The following is a 16,820-nucleotide window of genomic DNA, read 5'->3' as shown; positions in this document are numbered from 1 at the left end:
ATATTAAGGGATCCTAAAACTGCCAAAAAGATGAAAAATAAGAAAGGGGTGGATTTTAATTTGAAATTAAAAGTTGACTTTCAGACATGAAATGGATAGATAACACGTCTGCAAGTTTTCTCTTGGTACTGTACAATGTAATGGAACTTACAGATGTCAAAAGAAAAGTATGGGTGGTTCTCACCAAAAATATTAATTAGTGTTTTGTAATCCAAGTGTGTACTAATATTATGCTACAGGTATACTAGCTAAATGGGCTGCAGTGCCATGAAAAGCTTCTCTGTTGAGTGGCTGAGTAAGATATATTTAATTTTTTTGCTATAACCAATAATTTTATACTGGGAAGACTAACAAGAAACAGGTGTCAAAATCAGCTACCGTTTCATGTCTTTGGCAAAGTGATAGCAAGAACTATTTCTTGAAATACAGAGGCTGGCAGCCTGTTTTCCTGTTCCTATGGATAATTAGTGTAGGCAAATACCAAACTTATGTTAGGAATACCTACAATAGGTGTTCAAATTGTTGCATGTACTCATGTGAAAAGCTTACAGTCTGCATGTGTAAAACAAATTATATACCTTTGTGCAGTTACCCATTCTTCACAAATTTTCATGTGGAGCTAGATTTTGAATTTTCATATAAAAGTCAAGTTTTTGCTCTTGAAATGTGAAATAAACAGCATATGCTAAAATGTCTGAAGAAGTGAGTCATATGTAATATACAATTTAATCTCGAAGTATATGTTGGAGGAGTACTTTCAATCTCTTAGTATAACCAGATACAAAGGGAAAACAACACATATTGTTCTACCAGAATTATTTCAGGTAATCCCAGATAATATTTTAATGATTGTGTCTTCTAAGTGACACACAAAGGGGTTAAAATAACAGATGAACTGGTTGCAATGCCCATGACACGATTGATCACATGTAGCTTTGCAGTTCACATTTGCTAATTCAAAATGTTCAGTACAATGTTAAGTTTTAATGACCATGTGTTCTGTTCCCACCTCTGTATGTATAGGCAACACTGTGATTATAAAATTACAAAGAGACAGAATGGTTGGCCAGTACCTACCTCTAGGAGGCAAAATCCAGTATTACAGGCAGATATATTTAATAGAGACAACTGCAATTGATCTTGTCCCTCCTCATCACACACTCATAAAAAGAATTGTGGCCTGCCCCTATTTATTACTAGTTGTTTTAATGCAGCTGGTGAACAATCTAACAGTTCAGAAGGCTCGGGTTAGGGTTTTCACTTTCACTTTTAAATGTGTAACCCGTGGTACAAGAATTTCACCTCCTGACGATAAGTATATGCCAGCAATTCTGTCTCTTTGTAATTTCATAGTTTCCTCAAGTGAATATGCATTTCTATACAGCACTGTAATTTCTCTGTTGCCTATAGATACAGAGTTTATGCCTAGAGTGAATAAGATAAAGGGTATGATAAAATTAGCTCCATTTATAGAGATACTCAGAAAATTTCCAGAAAAAAATTAACATACCAGTGTATAGGTAAATCAACAGTTCTCCTTGGATGCATTTGTCTAGACAGATTACATGATCAAATGTTATAATCTGCATACAAAATATGATATATTTAGCTATTATAGTGCACATACTTTGAACTAGTTTAAAAGCTGTTATTAAATAAGTATTGGCCTCAAGTTCTCACTTTCTTTCCTGACAGCTACCATCCGATAATGATAATCCCAAACCTGTACTAGTGAATATTCATGGTGGCTGCTTCACTGCAGGATCTGGTGGTTCACGACCATCTGAGTATTTTATTGACAATGGTATTGTATATGTTGCAATCAATTATCGTCTTGGACCATTAGGTAAGCACACTTCCAACATTTTAGAAAACTCACAGATTCTGTAATTCATATGTCACCATCCATGATTTTGTTTCAATATGTTTGCAGATAATGACAACATAGAACCCACAAATGTCATCAATCCATCTAAACAAAAAACAAAACAAAAAAAAAAAAAAAATCTGCCTAAAGAACTATCTGACAAGGGGAGGCCGCCAATTGTGAAATTCAGATTCGATTCATACTGCGCATAACAAAAGCCCATGGCCAGAGGTGTAATGTGGCAAAGCACTAAGATGCACTTCTCAGCCGTTGTTGAGAAAATTGACTGTTAAAAGAAGCCGTTGTGTTGAAATACTCTCTACGATTAATAATTCTCTACAGCATCGTGGCACAGCAGTAAGCACTCGGGTTCGTAATCCGAAGGTCACCGGATCAAATCTCGCACCTTGCAACCTTTTTCTTTTTAGTATTTGTTTTTTGTAATTTAAATGTGTATACACACACACACACACACACACACACACATATATATATATATATATATATATATATATATATATATATATATATATATATATATATATAATAGAAAGAAACTTCCACATGGGAAAAATATATTAAAAACAAAGATTCCAAGACTTACCAAGCGGGAAAGTGCCAGTAGACAGGCACAATAAAATAACACACAAACACACACAAACAAAATTTCGAGCTTTCGCAACCGGCGGCTGCTTCTTCAGGAAAGAGGGAAGGAGAGGGAAACACGAAAGGATGTGGGTTTTAAGGGAGAGGGTAAGGAGTCATTCCAATTCCGGGAGTGGAAAGACTTACCTTAGGGGGAAAAAAGGACAGGTGTACACTCACACACACACACACACACACATATCCATCTGCACATACACAGACACAAGCATTCATATGTCTCCTTGTGTCTGTATGTGTATGGATGGAAATGTGTGTGTGTGTGTGTGTGTGTGTGTGTGTGTGTGTGTGTGTGTGTGCGCGCGAGTATATACTTATCCTCTTTTCCCTCTAAGGTAAGTCTTTCCGCTCCCAGGATTGGAATGACTCCTTACTCTCTCCCTTAAAACCCACATCCTTTCGTCTTTCCCTCTCCTTCCCTCTTTCCTGAAGAAGCAACCATTGGCTGCGAAAACTAGAAATTTTGTGTGTGTTATTTTATTGTGCCTGTCTACCGGTGCTTTCCCGCTTGGTTAGTCTTGGAATCTTTGTTTGTAATATATTTTTCCCATGTGGAAGTTTCTATATATATATATATAGTGCTTACCGCTGCGCCACGACGCTGTAGGAAGTTATTTGATCGTAGAGAGTATTTCACTGCAACGGTTTCTTTTAACTGTCAATTTTCTCGACAACGACTGAGAAGTGCACCTTGGTGCTTTGCCGCACTAGACCTCTGGCCATTAGCTTTTGTTTTCACAGTATGAATCGAATCTGAATTTCACAATTGGCGGCCTCCCCTTGTGAGCCATATTGGATCAAATGCTGTTATTTTTCTTAGAACAGAAGAGTAAGAGGAACAGGACTGAGCAGTTGTTACTGCTGAGCATGATGAGGAAATAAGGAAGTAGTGACTCTTTTGCATTTTGTAAGAGAAATGAGTGCTTATTATAAACTGGAACACATTTGATATTGATTTAGTATTTGAATTATAGATTGAAACTCTCGCAGAATGAATAGAAAAGAAGGAATGCTAGGGTAGTTGTTGTTGTTATGGTAATAAGGAACTGAATATTATCTCAACTGAAAAATTATGGGCTAAACAATATTGATTGTCACCATCTGGCAGGATCCACAATGGTACCATTTTTACTGATAATAATGTATAATGAGATTACTGCACATTTTAAATGAAACATAATCTGTGTGAAGAAAGCACTCTAGGTTAGTCAATTATTGTAATTGAATGTTTATACAGCTCACCTGCTTTAGGAGCTGTAGTGACTAAATGTTACAGAGAAAACATGTATAATAAAACGTTTTCTGATTATGCTGTGGTAACAGTGTCAGGAATTCATTTCTGAAAGTATTTGTATGGAGTGTAGCCATGTAAGGGAGTGAAACATGGACGATAACTAGTTTGGACAAGAAGAGAATAGAACCTTTGAAATGTGGTGCTACAGAAGAATGCTGAAGATTATATGGGTAGATCATATAACTAATAAGAAGGTATTAAACAGGATTGGGGAGCAGAGAAGTTTGTGGCACAACTTGACTAGAAGAAGGGATTGGTTGGTAGAACATGTTCTGAGGCATCAAGGGATCACCAATTTGGTACTGGAGGGCAGTGTGAAGGGTAAAAATCGTAGAGGGAGACCAAGAGATGAATACACTAAACAGATACAGAAGGATGTAGGTTGCAGTAGGTACTGGGAGATAAAGAAGTTTGCACAGGATAGAGTAGCATGGAGAGCTGCATCAAACCAGTCTCAGGACTGAAGACCACAACAACAACAACAACAGGGGGACATTTCAACTTCTTTGTTCTAGATTGGGTGACTCACATGATTAAAACAGGTGCCAGAGACAGGCATTCACAAGTGATTGTGCTTTACCTGAAGATTACCTTCATGAGATAGAAAATCTAGCTGTGAGGAGAATGATTTGCATGTGCTGGTATCTAACACATTCCAACTTTTGGATGGAGTTATTGTAGGGTATGGAATCACAGTACATGAGGCTGTTACAGACTCAATCAGCACATATGTCAGTATTAATGTTAAGAAAGGTAGAACAATATTTTTGCATTGCAGCTGTAACAAGATGCATTCTGCAATGCAAACATTCTTCTGTGATGATGAAAATTGGGAAAAGCAATAAATAAATTCAGAAATATTGTATAATATGCTATACTTATGTTATGGACTAAGTTAGTTTGTGACAAATTGGAAATATCTGCCATTATTTACTAGCTATGTTAGAAAGTTGCTGTGAAGGCAACATATAGATGAAAACGATGGCAAAGAGTTTTTGAGGAAAAACGCAAATAGATTTACAAAGATCAATGTGAGAAGCATTCAGTGAATCCAAAAGTAAATATTTGTCCCCTAGTCTTATGAAAAATCCTAAAACTTTTGATGTTACATAATGACAATGAATGAATTGATGTTACCCACACAGTATCCCAGTAATTATTCTGGTATTGGAAGGGAGGGTTACAAAGAGAAGACTGAATTACTGGATTTAGTCTTCCAAAACTGTTTCACTGTGGAAGATCATCTTATGGTGTCTCCTTTCAAATATTGCGTGAATGTCAAAATGTCGGATATTGAGAAAGTGATAAGGTAACAGAAAACCTTCTACAATCACTTAACAGGAGAAAAGCAACTTTACTTGATAAGATAGTTGTATGATTCTATATAGATTAAGACAAAGAACTTGCTCCCCTTCTTGTAACGGTTTATCGTAAGACTCTGAAGTTGTCCATGTGACTGCAGAAAGATACAACTCATTCCCATTTTAAAGAAAGTTTCTGGGGCAAGTGCATAACTACTGGTCTATATTTCTGGTATCTATTTTTGTAGCATTATGTAATATGTTTTATTTTCATGTAAAATTACCTGCTTGAACACCAAACTCTCATCTGTAGTAATCAAAAGGGTTCCATAAACAGTAGTCTTGTGAAACTGTCACAGGGCAGTAGATAAAAACATCCAGGTTTATGTCACTTTCCTTGACTTCCAGAAGGCATTCAATATAACTGCTCACTGTCACACAATGATCAAAAGTTGAGCTTATAGAATATCACACCAGGTTTATAACTGGATTAAAGACTCTTCAACACAAGAATTCAGCACACTGTAGCAGGGTGAAATTATCAGATGCAAAAGTGACTTGGGACATATCCCATGGCAGTATTACAGGAACATCATTGAGATGATTAGTAAGCACAAGATCATCACAGAAGTGCTTATCAGATTACAGTGACAGACACGAAAACAGAAACATTCTATATCAAGGAGAAATCTGTACTGAATTCAAACAGTGTAGATTCCAAGAAGAGTTAGACAATATATTATTTCCTTCATCACACATTTTACAAAATGATCATGATGTAAAACTCAGGGAAATTTGAGTTCATGCAGAGGCTTGACAGTCAGTGTTCTTGCACACCATTCTCAAATGGAAAAGGAAATGAAAGAACGGTAGCCAAAGAAATTTCTGCCAGTCACTGTGTGGTGATGCAGACATAGATGATATAAGGGAAGCTATGAAAGATGTGAATCCTGTAGTTCCCTTGCCCTCTGTTTCATAATCAGTCTGTTGAATTCTCATATTTGTTAAAAAGGAATTTGCATTCTGCTTCAGACTTAAAATACATGTTTTTTTATATTTTTAGGGTTCATGAGTACTGGTGATTCACTCCTTCCTGGGAATCTTGGTATGAAGGACCAAGTCCTTGCACTTCAGTGGGTACAACAGAATATTGCTGCATTTGGTGGAAATCCCAATGATGTTACTATTTTTGGTCAAAGTGCAGGAGGAGCTTCAGTTCATTATCATCTGTTATCACCACTGTCAAAAGGTATGATTACAAAGACAAAGTATGATAATAGCAGATTTTCAAGAAGACAGAATGGCTGACCAGTATTTACCTTAGGGATGTGAAATTTGATGTATTGATAAATATGTACAAAATGAGTAATTTTTTAATCTGATAGTTAGTTTCCTCAGTTAGGAAAGCAAGAAAAACAGAGGAAATTTAGAAATGAGAAGCTGGTCACTCTTACCCATATTAAAATGGACTGACACAGAACATATAATGTAACATACACATTCATGACACTTTAAATTTTGAAGTCATAGAATGTTTGTAATTGAAAACTTCAGTTTTCAGCCCTATTCTATATTAACAAAAAATAGTCATTCTTAAACAACCATAAAATTTAATGATCCATTGTTCATACAATTCAAATAATATTGGATGACATATCACAATTTCTCCACAACATCACGGGTTAAGTGTTAACTATTACTAAGTTATACTTATCTGCTTATTTCATTGCAGTCACTCACTCACTGTAGCTAAGTGTTATCCAGCTTCTTCCGTCCTTTGGACTCTGTGCTAAATACAAACACAATATGTTGGTCAGGTATATCAAAATCAAAAGAAGACCTTGAATTCATTTGTTTTTCATCAGACGCAAAATTTATTTTTCACTATGTGAATACATTTCCTCTAACCACTCTCTAAGCATTTACGCAGAACCAATGAAACCCATCTTACAATCAAATACCAAATGTTCAGCAAAGATGATGTTCATTTCAAAGAAATTTAAGATCTCAAATATTTATCTTTAACACATTTATTTTAAAAAGCATTTTGAATTTTAATATAATTATTGGAAATGTTCCTGTTAAATATTTGTTTTTACAAAGTGAAATAATTATTGTAACTGCTAAAAATTTACAGTGTGATTATAAAACTAAATTTTTTTCCTTAAAAACATTAACATGGATGTGACAGAAGTACACATCATGTGCAGTTTGTACTTCAAAGACAATTTATTATTTAAGAACCACTAAATACAAGCAAAATAAAAAGAATTAAAATGAATAGCAACTCCTGCTTTGTCAGATAAACTAATTCATTGCTGTGTAGTTACTACTGAGTAGCCTACTTTAGGTGTAAGTCTATTTTATGGTCAGTATAGATGGATAACAGTTACTTATATAGTGCAAGAAAACAGACTAATTCAATACATCACTTATTTGTAATACTGCTATTGCCACTTTTCCTTTTAATGCAGACTGGGGTGAAAGATGGTCTGTGATGTACTGCATGGTCCAGGTTAGGTTGGAAGCCGATAAATTTGTTGTGAACTAACAAAGCCAACAAATGTGTCATGACAATAATGCCAAGGAATAACAAACAGATGTAGAGGTGGCATGGTCCCCAAAGACAGAAACATAATTGTGCTGATCCATTGTGCTTTCCAGAATGATGAGATCACACATGTGATTACATGAAAACATTCCCCATACAATAATCTTCCATCCTCCTCCCTGGACCCTTCCAAAGATTGTTCAGAGTGTTTGTTTTCAGATTTCACACCATATGCATCAATGGCCATCTTTCTGACTGAGCTTAAAACGTGACTCATCTGAAATGGCCATGTATCACCATTCTGTGGATGTCCAGTTGTGGTATTGGTGTACAACTTCCAGCCTTCATCACAAGTGAACAGCAGTAAGCACCGGTGCATGAACCAGGTGCCTGCTGCGAAGGTCATAACACATCAACATTTATTGATCAGTCATTGAGGAGACACTGATGGTAGCCGATTGTTTGATATGAGAGGTCAGTTGCACCTGTCATCTATAGACTGGTAGACCAGGGGGCATCACAGTTGTCTTGGAGCCAATTTTGGATAGCACCATTTCACCACATACAGTATAATTTAACCACAGCAGCATGTGAACAGTTTACAAACTGCCTCCATCCATGACCTGAAAGCCAAAGATGATACTGTATGTCAGAGAAATCCCTCTATTTCTACATTATGACAATGATAGCACTGTTTTCTGCATCCCCACCACAGCCACCTTCCATCTGTGAGTGGCTATCACACATTGATATTGAACATTGGTGGTTACTTCATTAGTATGACTGGACTGTCTAATTTACTTTTCTCTCTAGTGAAGGGAGATGAAAATTTAAGTCATGGGTGACTGGAATTCGAGAGTAGGAAAAGGGAGAGAAGGAGAATATGGATTGGGGATAAGAAATGAAAGAGGAAGCCGTCTGGTAGAATTTTGCACAGAGTATAACTTAATCATAGCTAACACTTGGTTCAAGAATCATAAAATAAGGTTGTATACATGGAAGAATCCTGGAGATACTAGAAGGTATCAGATAGATTATATAATGGTAAGACAGAGATTTAGGAACCAGATTTTAAATTGTAAGACATTTCCAGGGGTAGATGTGGACTCTGACCACAATCTACTGGTTATGAACCGTGGATTAAAACTGAAGAAACTGCAAAAATGTGGAAATTTAAGGAGATGGGACATGGATAAACTGACTAAACCAGAGGTTGTACAGAGTTTCAGGGAGAGCATAAGGCAACAATTGACAGGAATGGGGGAAAGAAATACAGTAGCAGAAGAATGGGTAGCTCTGAGGGATGAAATAATGAAGGTAGCAGACGATCAAGTAGGTAAAAAGATGAGGGCTAGTCGAAATCCTTGGGTAATAGAATAAATATTCAATTTAATTGATGAAAGGAGAAAATATAAAAATGCAGTAAATGAAGATGGCAAAACGGAATACAAATGTCTCAAAAATGAGATCAACAGGAAGTGCAAAATGGCTAAGCAGGGATAGCTACAGCATAAATGCAAGGATGTAGAGGCATATCTCACTAAAAGTAACATAGATACTGCCTACAGTAAAATTAAAGAGACCTTTGGAGAAAAGAGAACCACTTGTATGAATATCAAGAGCTCAGATGGAAACCCAGTTCTAAGCAAAGTAGGGAAAGCAGAAAGGTGGAAGGAGTATGTAGAGGGTCTATACAAGGGCGATGTAGTTGAGGACAATATCATGGAAATGGAAGAGGATGTAGATGAAAATGAAATGGGAGATATGATACTGTGAGAAGAGTTTGGCTAAGCACTGAAAGAAGTTGAGACAAGGCTTCAGGATTAGACAACATTCCATTAGAACTAATGACAGCCTTGGGAGAGCCAGCCCTGACAAAATTCTACCATCTGGTGAGCAAGATGTATGAGACAGGCAAAATACCCTCAGACTTCAAGAACAATTTAATAATTCCAATCCCAATGAAAGCAGGTGTTGACAGATGTGAAAATTACTGAACTATCAGTTTAATAAGTCACAGCTGCAAAATACTAACACGTATTCTTTACAGACGAATGGAAAACCTGGTAGAAGCTGTCCTCAGGGAAGATCAGTTTGGATTCCGTAGAAATGTTGGAACACATGAGGCAATACTAACCCTAAGACTTATCTTAGAAGATAGATTAAGGTAAGGCAAACCTATGTTTCTACCACTTGGAGACTTAGAGAAAGCTTTTGACATGTTGACTGGAACACTCTTTTTCAAGTTCTGAAGGTGGCAGGGGTAAAATACAGGGAGTGAAAGGCTATTTACAATTTGTACAGAAACCAGATGGCAGTTATAAGAGACAAGGGGCATGAAAGGGAAGCAGTGGTTGGGAAGCGAGTGACACAGGGTTGTAGCCTCCCCTGATGTTATTCAATCTGTATAGTGAGCAAGCAGTAAAGGAAACAAAAGAAAAATTTGGAGTAGGTATTAAAATCCATGGAGAAGAAATAAAAACTTTGAGGTTCGCCGATAACATTGTAGTTCTCTCGGAGACAGCAAAGGACTTAAAAGAGCAGTTGAACGGAATGGACCATGTCTTGAAAGGAGGATATAAGATGAACATCAACACCAACAAAAGCAAATCGAGGAAAGTATTTGTATGGAGTGTAGCCATGTATGGAGGTGAAACATGGACGATAAACAGTTTGGACAAGAAGAAATTAGAAGCTTTCAAAATGTGGTGCTACAGAAGAATGCTGAAGATTAAATGGATAGATCACATAACTACTGAGGAGGTATTGAATAGAATTGGGGAGAGGATGAGATTGTTGCACAACTTGACAAGAAGAAGGGACTGGTTGGTAGGACATGTTCTGAGGCATCAAGGGATCACAGATTTAGCATAGGAGGGCAGCGTGGAGGGTAAAAATCGTAGAGAGAGACCAAGAGATGAATGCACTAAGCAGATTCAGAAGGATGTAGGTTGCAGTAAGTACTGGGAGATGAAGAAGCTTGCACGGGAGAGAGTAGCATGGAGAGCTGCATCAAACAAGTCTCAGGACTGAAGACCATAAAAACAACAACAACAACAACTCTACCACCCCTCCCTTCACCTATGTCTAGAAAATAAATATATACAAAGTATAAATAATATACTCACAATGTCTCATTACAAATGATATTTGATGATGATTATTTCTACATTGACTGTCCACAGGTCTTTTCCATCGTGGAATAGCGTCAAGTGGAGCAGCCCTTAATCCATGGGCATTTGATAAAAATGCAGCGGATAGAACTTTCCGTTATGTTTCATACTTAGGATATAATGCAGAAAGCACTTCAGATCTTATGGACTTTCTTATGAATGTTGAAGCAACTGAATTGGTAAAAGCGAAGTCCCCAGCTCTCTCTGACGAGGTAGGACCCCAGCTGTTTTTTAATGCAAAAATAGGTATATTGTCTTGCAGAATGTCCATGACTGATATTATTATTCTAACTAATCTATTGCCAAATAAAGCTTTCATCATTTAACAGTTGTCAAAGTAATTTGTCTGGGAATAAAATGGTTGAAACTTTTTTTGTAATATTTGTAAAATAAGTATTGGTAGCTCAGTTCCAGCTTTATAAAACTCTCTTAGCTGACTAAAGTGAATTACTTCCACATAATGAAATGGCTGTATAGGAATGCATTTCTGAATTTGGAAAGACTTTGGTGTTTTCTGTTGCCCTAAAAGAATTGTCATATTTCTCATAGTATTTGCAACATATTAAATGATCTGGATCTCTTTAAGATGAGAAAGATATAAGTTATCTTGCTTTTGTTTATGTTGATATCTTCAGAAACACAAAATCACAGCTCACCTGCACTTAACTTCACCAGTCATATTTGCAATCATCAGTGGAGACTTTCATCATCCAAAAATCAACTGGGAAAATTACAGTTTTCTTAGTGGTGTGCATGATAAGACATTCTGTGAAATATTACTAAATCCCTTCTCTGAAAGGCAGTGCCCACACACTCATGTATGAGACAGGAACTGGACTGAAGGCACCAAAACAAAAGCTGAAATGCTTAATTCCATTTTCAAATGTTCCTTTACAAATGAAAACCCAGAATAATTGCCTCAATTTAATCTTAATGCCACTGAAATTACGTGTGAAATAAGTGTTAGTGCCAGTGAGGTTGAGAAACATCTGAAATTGTTAAAACTGAACAAACCTCCAATGCCTGATGGAATCCCTGTCAGATTCATTAATGAATTTATAGCTGAGTTTGCAGTCGTTCTAACTAGAATCTGCCTTAGATCTCTTGAACGAAAGACTGGCAAGAGGCACAAAATGTAGTTGAAGTGATCCACAGAACTACCATTCAATATCCTTGACATCAATTTGTCATCAAAAGTTGGAACATATTCTAAGCACAAACATAATGAGTTACCTCAGACAGAACAACTTCCTCCATGTCAGCAAGCATCAATCCTGAAAACATCAATCATGTGAAACAAAACCCGCACTGTTCTCACATGCTGTACTAAAAACTTTGGATTAAGCCAGTCAGGTGGATGCAGTATTTCTTGATTTCAGAAAAGTATTTGAGTCAATGCCACATCTACACTTACTGTCACAAATATGATTGTGTGGCATATAAGCAAAATTTGTAATTGTATTTGGGATTTTTTAATAGTGAAGAAGCAGCATGTTATCTTGAATGGAGAGTCATTGTCAAATGTAGAAGTAACTTCAGGTATGCCACAAGGAAATGTGTTGAGGCTCTTGCTGTTCATGTTGTACATTAATGACAACGTCAATAGTGATCTCAGACTTTTTGCAGATGACACATTTATCTGTAGTCAAATACTATCTGAAAGACGCTGCATAAATATTTGGTCAGACCTTGATAAGATTTAAATGTGGTATAAAGACTACCAAATCACTTTTCTAGCCTGCTTTAAATGTTAAGGAATGTAAAATTATACAGCTCACAAAATAAAAGAAAATATATTATCCTATTACTATAATACAATCGGTCGTAGTTGGAATTGGTCAACTCTTGCAAATACCTAGCTGTGAAACTTGGCACAGATATGAAATGGAATGTTCACGTAGGCTGAGCTGTGGATGAATCAGGTGGCAGTCTTTGGTTTATTGGTAGAAAACTGGGAAAATTGTCACTAAATAATCTATTAACAGACTTAACATTTTTCCTTTTGTCATTATGTGTTCATTATTTCATTTTTCCTATCACTTACTGAGCACTAACGGTATGTTCACTCAAATTCATATTTTATATACTTCAGATTTACTTTTACACATTTTTTGGGATACCAGGACTTGTAGCTGATGCAGAGGGTACCCCTCTTTTCACATTTCTCATGTAGATCTTACAATTATCACTATTACTTTTTAAAGAAACTGAGACTTAATTACATAAATAATGTTCATTTAGTGCCTTCTTGATAGAAAAAGAACTAATATTTGTTATTCAGTGGCTTTTAACCTTTATTGTCTTGACATCAGGAAATATAAATGACTTATGCACTGATTAGGAAGTTATTTCTTTCCATTGTGATAAAAAGTAAAGATACTTGGTTTACTTCAATTTTTACAGTCAATATTTTAGAATGGTTCAAATAAAATGAAGAACTGTATAATAATAGTAATAATTACAACACTTTATTCAACATCAAATTATACATTGCATATGCATAAAAGCATGTTACAATTCTTGATACATAGCACAAGAATACCTTCTTTTGAATATGTCATTGACTATCAAAGTGATTAAATTACAAATAAAATGGTTTTCTTAACACTATCTATATATTTTTTGAAGCACTTCTTAATCTGTATGTAAGTATGATATTCTTCTACTGTGTAAGAGGGATTTTGTAACAGGAATTTCACTTGCTCAAAATTTAAGCTTCATTGTGGGTAGGGTCATAAATTTACTGGACAGTACATTTCCTAACTTTAAACCTACATATTGTGGATTCTTTCCATACACTGGTGTTCTGTGGCTGCTGACATAAAATTTTTCTTTATTTCTGGTACTGTACTGATACAAACCAGAACAGATCTTGGCCTGAAATCTTTTAACAATTCATATGGATTTTAGAATGTACATGCTTATTACAGTTAGCACACCAGTTTTTGGAAAGAAGCCTTGGCATGATTCCTTATATTTTGCTACACAGGTGAATCTCATAGCCCTATTTTGGGGTAGCAATATCTTATTTAGATTTGCTTTCGTTGTCATTCCACAAATATCTATTCCATAATTCAGATTAGACGAAAATAGAGCATGGTATGCAGTCCTTAGGACAACAGGGCCTTGCAGAACTTGCTCATCAAATTAATTGCAAATATATTCTTAGACACTTCACATGCAAGAATGTCAACATGTGTGTCCCATTTTAGGTTTCATTGAATACTTAGACTATGAATTTTGCACTAAACTCTTTTTATACTAATTTATTGCCTATGTATAACTTAATTTCATCATTAAAAGTACTGTTGCTAAACTCCATGATACATGTTTTACTACTGCTTACATTTAAGTGGTTTTCATTAAAGTACTGAACAGTTTCAATTGTCACATTATATCAGTGGTTCTCTAGTTCATTAAATGATTCCATTTTACATGCAATGGGTGTATCATCTCCATGCAGAACTATTTTGGAACTTTGAGTGCAATATTATATGTCATTTACATAAATTAAAAAAAGAAGAGGACCCTATACTGAGCCCTGGGGCACTCCATATTTTGTCCTAACAATTTTGGATTTGTGAACACGACTTGCAGTTTTAAGCAGTTCAAACTGTTTTTGCTTTCTCATGTAAGATTGTATTAATAAGCAGTGCCTCTGATGCCAATGTTCCACAGCTTATCGAATAGGATACTAGCATTCAGACAGTCAAAAGTTTTCATAAATTTGAGGTATATACATACAACGTGTTGCTTGTTCTCAGTGCCACTTATTATCTCTTCAATTAACTGAGCAATTTTGATACTTTAATTCTGAGGTCATCATGCCCTGTGGAACTGGAAGATTTTAGAGAGCTAACAATGTTATCAGATGGACTGCCTTTAAAATTACACTGTAGGTTATTATGTTTGTCACTGACAGCATCATCTTCTAAAGAACAATATTCATTGAATATAACCAGCATTTTCAAGCTGATCTTCTTCTAGCATCCCATTGTGGTCAATAATAAAGTCCATAAAAGATTTGTCTCTGGCTGTTCTGAAACTGTTTATCACTCCCCCGACACCAGTAGTAACAGTGTGTGAAACCTGAAGCTTGTTTGCTACATAGTTGCTCCTGGTCTTTTTAAAGAAGTCTTTATTGGATTCTTGGTAAATTCTGAAGGTCTCCTTTAGCTTGAGATGTTGGTCATTATTCAACATTGCATGATGGTAATTTTACCCTTGCTTCAATGACATCATTATTTATCCAATTATTTTTGTTTGTATTTTTAGTTTGTTTAACAACTGAGCATGTGCCATCAAAACAGTAGTAGAAGTCAGCAGCAAAGGTATTATTGGAATAGCACCATCATATGTGTGCTAACATGCACTTCAATTTGTTGACATTATCATTATACATAATTATTTTGCTTGGATATAGTTCCTTTTTAGTGATAAAGGGCATCTCATTTGTCTCCAACTGAAGCTGTACTGCATGGTGATCAGAGAGGGCTAGGTTTAGAACAAATTCACTGTAGGAAAGATGGCTCATGTTTGCTGTTACATTATCCAGATATGTTTTGCTGCTGGATAACATAATAACAAACATGATCCATCTTTCCTACAGTTTGCCTGTTCTGAAACTAGCCATATCCGACCACCATGCAATAGAGCTTCAATGAAGTCTATAACTGCAATAAACATCTCTGCACTTACACTGCATTCTGAGACATGTTGGAAATGCATCATGGGACCAATACAATCAAAACCCTTAATAATTATATCAGTATTTTTTTTCTAATATTACTTATGTTCACAGCCCTTGACAAAATTTTTTCACAGCTGTTTATTTGTATCTGACTGAATACATAACTCAGGTCATTGGTTTAACAGAAGTTATATCATTTGAAAAATTCAGAATCATTTTGTGAATGAATGAAGTTAATGTTACATCCTTCTACATTAATTTCTCATCGGGTTTACAAGCACAGTGTCTATCAAACTAAAATATCAATTAGCAGAGGGAGGCACACAAAGAGGATGAGGGAATGTGAGAGGGGAGGAGGTGATAAGACAAGGGGCCAGAAACTATTGGGTGGAGATTGTAGGGGCAGTAGGTTGCCATAGGCTGAGAGGCCAGAATAATTTCTAGAGTGGAGAATGTGTTATAAGGGTAACTCCAACCTGTGCAGTTCATAAAAGTGGAAATCAAGCATATTATGTTCTACAGCATTTAGTGGCATAGGGTGGTGTACTTTGTTTCTGACCACAGTTTGGTGGTGGCCATTCATCCTCATGTACAGTTGGTTGGTGACATACCAATGTAAGAAAAACTGTGCAGCTCAGCTGGTACACAACGTGACTGCTTTCACAGGCAGCCCTGCCTTTGAAGTGGTGAGATAAGCCTATGAGAGGACTGATATAGGAAGGGCTGGGAGGGTGGATTGGAAAGGTCTTGAACCTAGGACATTGTGGAGGTTGGTGGGAGATGGAACACCACATTATCAGGGCTGAGAAGGATCTTGGGTAGGATGTCCTTCATTTTTAAGGGCATGATGATAGCTAATCAAAGCCCTGATGAAGAATTTAGTGCAGTTACTTCAATTCAGGGTGGCTTCGGGTGACCAAGCGGGCATTCTTTTGTAGCTGGCTCTTGGAGGTGGTGGGAAGATTAAGGGTGTGTGGGGAAATGGCACGTGTCTTTGCATGTCTTAGTACACCTGTATCAATTTTACTTATCTTTTTTTTGCTATCCAGTACCTCCCAAGCAACTAACACCTTTATTTCATTTCCTACCCATTTCCTAAGGCATTACCCTTTTTCCCAATGCCATACCTGCCACATTGGACCCCTGTTCTATCTTTGTGTACCAGTTCAGAAAGATATCTCTTCACTTGGCTAAAATCCCACCCCACATCCTGTTCCTTAAATGTGTCTTAAACCATGGAATTCTGCCCAGTGGCCTAACCATAAAAATTCTTTTCTCCAG

General features: G+C 36.3%; 1 protein-coding gene across 1 annotated transcript in view; it reads left to right on the top strand.

The window, feature by feature from the left end:
- The window catches only part of LOC126327583 (esterase FE4-like), a 74,713-nt gene that overhangs the window by 16,920 nt on the left and 40,973 nt on the right, over window positions 1-16,820 (top strand). Inside the window, exons 4-6 of the mRNA XM_049995900.1 lie at window positions 1,696-1,846; window positions 6,189-6,374; window positions 10,862-11,061. Coding sequence (XP_049851857.1) covers window positions 1,696-1,846; window positions 6,189-6,374; window positions 10,862-11,061 — 537 coding nt within the window. The remainder of the gene's footprint in view (window positions 1-1,695; window positions 1,847-6,188; window positions 6,375-10,861; window positions 11,062-16,820) is intronic.

The sequence above is a fragment of the Schistocerca gregaria genome, chromosome 2 (genome assembly GCF_023897955.1).
Source record: "Schistocerca gregaria isolate iqSchGreg1 chromosome 2, iqSchGreg1.2, whole genome shotgun sequence".
In the NCBI taxonomy this organism is placed as follows: Eukaryota; Metazoa; Arthropoda; class Insecta; order Orthoptera; family Acrididae; genus Schistocerca; species Schistocerca gregaria.
This window is presented reverse-complemented; position numbering and strand designations above follow the sequence as displayed.